General features: G+C 30.8%; 1 protein-coding gene and 1 long non-coding RNA gene across 2 annotated transcripts; one reads left to right on the top strand and one right to left on the bottom strand.

The window, feature by feature from the left end:
- The first annotated feature begins 3,507 nt into the window (after positions 1-3,507).
- Positions 3,508-4,288, top strand: LOC112735824 (uncharacterized). The gene is made up of 2 exons (XR_003168558.2): positions 3,508-3,775; positions 3,839-4,288. It is a non-coding gene; the product is annotated as an uncharacterized lncRNA (long non-coding RNA).
- Positions 4,289-7,714: 3,426 nt separating this feature from the next.
- LOC112737746 (PLASMODESMATA CALLOSE-BINDING PROTEIN 5) lies at positions 7,715-9,021 on the bottom strand. Its single transcript, XM_025787807.3, has 3 exons — positions 8,428-9,021; positions 8,164-8,191; positions 7,715-8,038 (listed from the first exon to the last, which is right to left on the bottom strand). Exons 1-3 carry the CDS (start codon positions 8,780-8,782, stop codon positions 7,858-7,860), a joined length of 564 nt encoding a protein of 187 aa, XP_025643592.1. The 5' UTR covers positions 8,783-9,021; the 3' UTR covers positions 7,715-7,857.
- Between the last annotated feature and the right edge of the window lie 318 nt (positions 9,022-9,339).

The raw sequence follows: 9,339 nt of genomic DNA, 5'->3' as shown, positions 1-9,339 counted from the left end.
ATATACACACGGGACAATAGAAGTATTCACTAAATATATAAACAGATTTTTTCAAATTTTAAGTTCATTTATTAGTTGTAATTATAAAATAACAAATTTATAATTATTTCACTCCTTCTTTTTAAAGATTATTGTAACAAATTCATTTGAATCTTGGATTATATTACCATTTGTTTTTACACAATTAAAGTTGATGAGTGAAGTTTAATTATAATGGGGTCAAATTGAATTATATAATAGGGACAAATAAATTTTGTTACTATATTAATTAAAAAATTTTAAATTCCACTGGGGCACTTGCCCCCACTTCCTTAAACATGTATCCGTCCCTATATATATATATTCATGATTACTTCTTGTATCAATGTAATTTTAGTTATTAAAATTTTTTATTTATATGCTTTAATTTTCTAACTATTTCGAATAATTTATGGTCAGAGCCCAATCTGGTTAATTTTTTTGTTTTTTTATTAAATATTGGAAAAAAACTAATCTTTTAGGGTGAGCAATTTTAAAAAAATAATATTAGCTAAAAAAATAACTTTTAAGTTTATCGTGTTACTTTTTTTAGGGCATCAGTCAAATTTCAAGTTGGGTCCACAAAAAAATGTACTAACTTATTTTGGGAAAAAAAAAAAAGAGGCATCCGTTTGGATCAGGAATCGACCAGCTTAATTCGCTATTTTTTCTAATTAATCGAGCTAAGTCGTTTATGTTTGATTTTTACGAGTTTGATTTTAAAGTCAAATGCCAATCTATTTAAGTCAGGTAAATGAGCTAGTCCGACGAATTTTGGCTCATTTTGACGATCCTAATTAATTCAAGAACTAGCTCATATTAATCTTTATTGAATGAATTCTTAAAACTTGCACGATCATATACAAATAAATTTTCATATATAATAATTTAATTATCTTGTCTATTATATATTTTTCTAGTATATTTTGTGATTGAAAATTATCAACATTATGCTCCCATTTCTTAAAAATATTGAATTTTTAAACTTGTTTTTTAATTTTATTAATTTTAAACTTCAATTCTAATTAACAGCAAACTTCCCATTAAAAATAATGACAAATTTGTAATCTAATTGGATAAAAAAAAACTTTTTTTTAAGGAAAAGCTTTTGATTTTAAGTTATTTGTTAAATTTTTGAGAATTGACATTTTGTAAAATATTGTAAGTTATTAGTTATTAAAAATTAGCTACCTAATTATTAGTCACGACTTTAGGACTTTAATTATTCGTTTGTTTAAAATAGCTTTAGATTAGTGACAAATTACATTAGCGTGCTTGACAAATTTGCTTCAAACTTTTCATGAATTTTTCATGAATTTATATAGAGGTTAGCGATTAGTAGTAATATGAAATAAGGACATAATAAGGACTAACATTTTTCCTCACAAATTAGTAGTAACATGAAATAAGCGAGGAAAGTCTATCAGTTGTTAAGCGGTAGCTAATTCCTCACTAAATAAGCTTCTGATTAGTGACTCAATTGCGACCAGTTACTTCTAAAATTTTTTCTGTTAGTTTTGGATTTGTTATAATTCTGCGATGGATTTCCAACGAGATTAGTCAGTAATTTGCTAGAAAATAGGTAGGATATAGCTTTTGCTTTGCGGCAAGATTGCAGTTGTCAAGTCGCTCGCTAAATTAAAATTGCAACAACTTAGCGACAATGTATTTTGCTCGCTAATTAGCGACTTGAAATTAGCGAACGAAGTGCGTCAATTGTTAAAGGGTCGCAAATTTCTCACTACTGAGGTCCTAGGCGCTCAATATCCATATTTCCACTTTAGCGACTAATTAGCAAGGAATACTTCCCTAGCTGAATAATTTATCCGTTGTGACGAGTTAGCGACGACTGTTTTCCATCGCTAACTTAATTTGAATTTTACAATATTATGCGATAAATTGGCAAAAAACTAGTTGCTCGCTAAAATAAAACTTTGGTGACAAATTAGTTAGAAAATTGTCCATCGCAAAATGCATTTCAAGTTTTTGTGATGGATTAGCTAGGAACATTGTTCCTCACTAATTACTCTTTTCCCACAAAGTTTATTTAGCGACGAATTAGTATGTGAATTGTTTCTCGCTAATTGTATATCAAATACTTGCGATGGAATAGTGACAACCCATGAAGCATGGACACCTCGTTGAGTTGCTATGTCTGCGGGTCGGATACATTTCGGACATGACACTCATCGACACTCGTTCGACATGCGTGTCTACCGTATCCAACTGTGTCGTAATGAAAAATAAAAAATTCTTCTTCGAACACACTTGGACACACCTAAATACCATCACATGTTAGCGTGTCCAGTCTTATTCTTAACATGTATTTTTTAAATAAGTTTAGAAAATAATATATATTATTATTTATTAAAACAAATAATATTTTAAATATTTTTATATAGTTAAAAGAAGACATTAAAACTAGCTAAAATATTATTTTATATTTTAATACCAATAAAATACCAAAATTCATTGTAATTTATCTAAAAAATACTTTATATTTTATATATATTCCGTGTTCCCATGTCTTATAAGACTTTAAAATTCGTGTGTCCGCGTGTCCTGTGTCGTGTCGTGTCCCGTGTCCGTGCAACATAGGTGACAACAATATCCCTCGCTACTTTACTTTTATTCGATTAAACCCCTAAGTAACTGATTTGCTATAACATTGTCACTCGCTAATTAATTTGTGACAAATTAGTGAAAAAAATTTTACCGCTCTTTTTTTAGCTACAAAACTCAATTTGCGAGAAAAAGACTTACTCGTGAATCTTTCTCTAATCAGTCGCTTGTCTCAAGTTTAAATATTTTGTGACTGTTCATTAATTTTGTCGTTAGTGCATCACTAATTCGTCGCTAGTTAGGAATGGATTAATGACAAAAAAATATTTCTCACAAAAATTCGTCGCTAATTTGTCAAATTCTTATATTGCATGTTTTCAGCTTCAAACATGATTCCAAATTCTATATCAGTTTCACTTCCCATCCTTCTGCCCTTGTATTAACCTCAGCCTCTGTTTTATACTCTTCATTTTCATCACTCGCAAGCTCAACATAGTAGAGTATTCCATATTGTGTTTTGTATTTTCTTGCTTCTCTTGTCTTCTTGTCCAGCCATTTTTTTTCCTTTTTCTCTGTGCCAACTGGTTGATTGTATGGGTTTTGATACTTCAACTTCCATATTATTCTTTTTTATATCTTCTTGTCCAACGTTTTCAGGCATGTTGTCCTCCATTTGTTATTCCCATTCCTAATTCCTCTAATTTGCTGTTGGAAGGATCCTCTGGCTTCTCTTTTTGTAGAACCCTTCCACTATTAATATCTTTACTCATTGGGCTGTTTTTGCCTTCTTCTCCTATGCTTCCCTTAATTGGATCATCACTGGTGGCCTTCTCACTCTGAAATAGTTTTTATTGGGCTTCCAAACTATTTATCTGGCCTAACTTAGAGTTATTACCCAAGGCTCTTACTTCATCTCCTCCACCTCTTGACCCATTTTATCTAACTCCTCAGCAAGTCTTGCGTACTTTTCTACTTTTCTCTTCTCATCACCCTGATGGGTGATGGCCTGATTTTCAGGCATATTTTCTTGTATTTCTACCCCCTCTCTGCTGCCCTCCCACTCCATTCTGTCAAATTTCCACCCTCAGGAAAGATCTCATTAGAGTCCCATTTCTCCTTGGATCTTCTACCTCACAAACAATACCCATCATGTATCCTATTTTTCTAGCAGTTTCTTCTTCAATCAGCTCAAGTGGTATGCCATGTATTTGCACCCATATATCTCAAATATGGACTCACCTTTTGACCATTCTTGCAGGTTCATCAACTGATCTTTAATGCACCAGGGACCTCCTTTGAGGATCTGTCTCCCTCTCCCAATATCCTTGAAGCTAAACAGCAACATGTTCCTGCCCACTTCTGTAATGTTCGAGTCCTTTTGGCTTGCCCCATATACCAATAATGGCGTTCTTGCGTGCTTTCAGATTCATCTCCTTTTGACATATGAATTTTTCAACCAAATTGAGGCAATCATCCTTAAAGCCTTGTTGCTCTAGCTTTTCAATCCATATAGTTTTACCTTCAGTAGACTCCATTCCATATGTTGTCATAATCTTTACACTTTTTTACTCTGATAACTTCGGCCAATGTATGTACTGTTTGTTTGTTTTTCGAGATTAAGATGTCTGTTAGATAGGTTTATATGATGTTTAAGTAAATAAGAGTGAAATATAGCTCCCCAATAGAAAAAACTTTCTGTTTTACAGAACTCTCATTTCATTTTATTGATTATCCACGAGACATCTCCTTTTTTTATTTTGTTGATTATCCACAATGGACTTTTTGTATTCATTTTCACAGTATTACTAAACAAAAAACGGTAAAGATCCAGAGGAAGAAAAAAAAAGACCAGACAGAATAAAGAAAAAATATAAAGTGAAAATACTTTACAAATTTTTACACATTTATAAAGTGAATTACACGGATTAGACTAATAGAACCAAAAAGTGAAAAGAATGGAAAATACTTAAATAAAATACATGTCATGCTTCAACTTTCCAATAAATAAATAAATAAATATATATATATATATATATATGGCAACTATAAACAATAAGTATAGACTTATCATTTGTTTATTAATACAATGGTCTTGAACCAGATATAAGTAAAAATTAATCTCTTATAAAATAAAAAAGTTATAAAATAAAAATGTAAAATATCTAATTACTATTAATTCAAAATAGTGAGTCATCATATAAATTACAAAATTAATAAAAATTATTTTTTGTTTTAGAAGATATTTTTTATTATTATCAAATTGATTGGATATATGTAAGAATTCAACCGTGTATTGTTGTGGCTTTTACTATTGAGCAATGTTAGGAACCAGTAACTTTTGTGATTGGTAGCCATCAAATAGCCATCAATGATGATCTAATGGTGTGAGATTGGTATGAGATTTCATCTAATGACTCACATTTCTCTGCTGGTTACATGCTGGCCAAAATTCAATAAAATTGCTGGCCCTAGACTTTTCCTAATTCAAAATAGTCAATCGTCATATAAATTACAAAATTAATGAGGATCAAATCATCATTTTTTTATTTTACTTTTTTTATTTTAGAAGATAGTCTTTTCTATTATCAAATTGATTGGATATATGGTAAGAATTCAACTGTGTGGTGTATTTGTGAAATACGTTGAAGAGGATAAAAGTGTGTTGAAGTGCTTTGAATGTTGTTCTTTGATGTTTGGCAACTTTTTTTTTTCTTTGAACGCCAACGTGATTTTGCATCCCAAAAGCTCGTTAACTAGAAGTAAGAAATTATAGCTTCTTCGTTTACTCAACGTAATTTAGGTTTGTTGTTGGTTATTATTAGTTTTTTCCATAATGTTTTCTAAATAAAAAATACTAAAAGTATTAAAACAATTATTCTAATTTTTGTGCACTGTTTACTATTTTAATTTTTTATAATATGTATTATTGTTTCGGTTAGAAATAATAAATTAAATAAAAAATTAATTATAAATAATAATAAAAATATAACTAATAAAAAATTAAAATCTAAAATAATAATAAAAATAAGATCATTAAGAATACTTAAAAAGAGTACTAAAATATATTATTTTATATATTATTTTTAATTTAATAAATAAATATTAATTTACTATAAAAAAATATTTAAAAATTATTAATTTTTATATGTTATTTTTAATTTCATAAATAAATATTAATTTTTATTATAATAATAAAAAATTATAATATACTAAAATAGAATACTATAAAAAAACATTATATAAAAAATACTAAAAAATATAAAAAAAAAGATTAAATATATTTAAAAAATAATATTATAATTTAATATTATATTTTTTTAGTAATTAATTAATTATTTATCTAAAAGTAATTTTAACTAATATTATCCAAACAATATTTATTTTATCAAAATCAATTTTAATAAAAATTGCCAAACATAAATCATGTTAGCACAAACTTATTTCTATCCAAAATCAATTCTATAAAATCATTTTCATTCAAACTCCAATTTGACCAATGTGAATCCAAACACACACATAATTGTTGTGGCTTTTGCTTTTTGCTTCGTGATAAATATTTTTGTTAATAATTAATCATAAATCATTAGTCCATGTGAGTATTTTTATTCATTTCTCTTGGAAGCATACGAACGGTAGCTCCTAATTGCTTATAATTAGGGTGGCAATACCACCCGAATTCGCGGGTACCTACTCCGCCCCTACTCACTCGGGGCGAGCTTTTAGCGGGACGGGTTTTTGGGAGGGGCGGGGCGGAGTCAGATTTAGGTAATACCCGTCCCTACCCGCCCCACTATATATATAATATATATCATTTTAATGTATAATATGTATAATATTGTATTATATTTAAATTTTTACTTTAATTTATGTTATATATGGGATGATGATTATATAAATTTTAAAATTTAATTTTATTTATTGGATTTTAATAATTATAGAAACAGATAGGGACAAGGCGGCTACCCGCAGGAGCATGTTAGAGTTCAGCATTTTACTACTCGCGGATAGAAGCGGGACGAGTTCTATACGAATTGTTATACGACGAAACGGGATCGGGTAGAGCAAAAACCCGCCCCCATTGCCACCCTTACTTATAACTTTGGGAAGCATACGAAGGGTAGCTCCTAATTGCTTATAACTTTGGGATTATAACTTGGTAGTGTAAGTATAATTATGTTATGGAATAAATGACCATATGTACCCATGAAAGATGAAAACGCTGACATATGTACCTACACTAAATCGAAACTAAACTTGTACCCACGGAAGATGTCCTTTGTGTGACAAAAGTACTTTGTCTTTGGAGGGTTGGAGTGCCACGTAGGGTACTTTTGTCACACAGAGAACATCTTGCGTGGGTACAAGTTTAGTTTCGATCTAGTGTGGGTACATATGGCAGTGTTTTCATCTTTAATGAATACAAATGGTCATTTATTCTTATGTTATGATGACTAATCATAGTGTTTTAAAAAGAGTTACTAAAATTAAAGTAACACTTTTTTATTATTAAATAACAATTTTTAAAAAGTATTGTCTAAAAAAATTGTTACTAAAATAAAAAAATATATATAATTTTAATTTTAACAATACTTATATAGTTACTATAGTATAATCATACTACAATCCATGACTAATTATAATGCTGGCAAACGTATCATTTTGGAAGTTCCCTTAAAAACTCTCTTATCAGTTATCAATAGAGAAGGTCAAGCCATATTTTTAAAAGTACCATTTCCCATGGTGACGATTTAGAACTATGAATCATGAATAGAAGTACAATCAAGAGTCATGAGTAGTTCAAATTCCATGTACAATCCATAATCAAGAATCACGAGGACTTCAAATTCCTTGTAGATTACTTCTGTAAAGGATAAAGCAGACCCCAAAAATAGAAAACATATGACAGCTACTATAGGTGCTGATAGCTATCATATATATCTTCCCAAAGATACTTTAGAGCATTATCACACGTTACATTAGCACAGACTCATGTATAGAACAAAACTGATTTTTTTTTTAATAGAATGGAATTGTTAGGATGGAAATGATTCAATCCCATTCCACCAGAACTCTCAATTTGAGGGGACTTGGGATGAAAGTTCTTTTTCTCAAACGATTGTTAAATAGAGAAGAATTGACTCAATCCCTTTCTTTTTTTTATCAAGAAGCAATTAACACACATCAAGATTGTTCTGAACAAGGAAGGGGAAACATCTTTATGTTTTGCCATATTCCTTTCCCAATTCAAGCGGCTACTAAAAATAGTTTTACTTCTTACTATCCAAAAACTGAAACCATGAGCAGCAAATGTGATATACTCAAAAGCCAAAACCACCACCTCAAAGAAACTTTGTTGCCTCCACTCATATCCTCACTGGGTCCCAATCCCACTGATGATGATGACGAGGATGACGTCGACGACATTGTTCCGGTAACACCTCCATTGCTCACACTTAAACTGCATGTATAATGTGTTTAAAAAAATGGTTAATTTCCCTTTAACACTGGCAAAGAAAATTAATATTAAAAAAAAACGGCAGAAAGAAAGCAGTTTCAATAAGGTAAAATTTTAGCTCAATTCACCTGGAAGGAAACTTGCATTTATCAGTACCTGAAAAATCAAAAACCATCAAGGCATAAGTCTTCACTCATATTTTTTTCCCTTAAATTTCGGCATTAATTTAATTTAATCTTATCTTACTCTAAGCAAATTAAAAACAAAATAAGCTGAATTCACACGAACGAATCTATAACGAATAGAACCAAATCTACCTTGCATGAAGTTCTGATCCAAAAAAGTAAGATAAAAAAAAGGAGAAAAAAAAATGAGGGGTTTTATTTACTGACTAGGGTTCAAAGAAATAACAGCAGCGGTGTTACTGAAACTGCAGCTATCATCGGTCAAGCCATGCTTCAGGAAGTAATCGTTGAAAGCATAGGAAGCCATAAGCGGAGTATTGCTTGGGTCGTAGCATGGTCCTCCATTTTGGATTGGGCTGCAGTCGGCCCCACCAGGCCCACAGGCCCAATTCAGCGCCGTCATCAGATCCGAGTCCTCCGCGTTGTTTTTCGCCACGCACCAGAGCTCCTGCGGCGGAATGCCCCCGCCGCCGCCAGAAGCGCCACAAGACGGGGTGAGTGTGAGAAGGAAGTGGAGAAGAATGAGTCGGTGAAAGACGAAGAAGCTTTTTGGTCTGTGCATGTTTTACACGTGGTATGAGATCAGATGGCGAAGAAGAAAGATGTGAAATCGGTTTTGAGATTGGTAATGCTGGTTTGAGGTAGTTTTGCTTTTTTATCGGGAAATATTGACCGTTATTGCGGTGTTCTGGAGGGAAATTGAGGAGACAGAGAGAAAGAAAGAGAAGTGATTATTGGTGCTGTTGTTGGTGACTGTGTTTGAAGACAAGTTGAGACTGTGAGGGGTGCTTTTTGTAACAGTGACCGGAACCACTGAATGGTTGTCTTTTTTGCTCTCTCTTTTCTGCTAATACTATACTACCCTTGTATATTCTGAATTTCTGACTTTCTTTCGGTTAATTGACTTAGGTCCAACTTGAAAAAATAGTTTAATTAAATTATTTTAAAAAAAATAATTTAAACAATAAATAATTATATTAAAAATATTTTATAAATAAATTATTTTGTATTTGAATTTTTAATTTTAAAAGTATTTATTTTATAAAAAGGTGATAAAAAGTAATAGTATTATGAGAGAAGTCATTTCTTTTAATTTTTTTATAAGCTCTTAAATAACTT

The sequence above is a fragment of the Arachis hypogaea genome, chromosome 13 (genome assembly GCF_003086295.3).
Source record: "Arachis hypogaea cultivar Tifrunner chromosome 13, arahy.Tifrunner.gnm2.J5K5, whole genome shotgun sequence".
Lineage (NCBI taxonomy): Eukaryota > Viridiplantae > Streptophyta > Magnoliopsida > Fabales > Fabaceae > Arachis > Arachis hypogaea.
This window is presented reverse-complemented; position numbering and strand designations above follow the sequence as displayed.

Bases quoted from the DNA above. Each gene is read 5' to 3' on its own strand.
- LOC112737746 (XM_025787807.3), bottom strand. From the start codon at position 8,782: ATGCACAGACCAAAAAGCTTCTTCGTCTTTCACCGACTCATTCTTCTC. The intron at 8,192-8,427 runs GTCAGTAAATAA...TTGATTTTTCAG, and splicing joins TGTTATTTCTTTGAACCCTA to GTACTGATAAATGCAAGTTT. The intron at 8,039-8,163 runs GTGAATTGAGCT...TTATACATGCAG, and splicing joins AAATGCAAGTTTCCTTCCAG to TTTAAGTGTGAGCAATGGAG.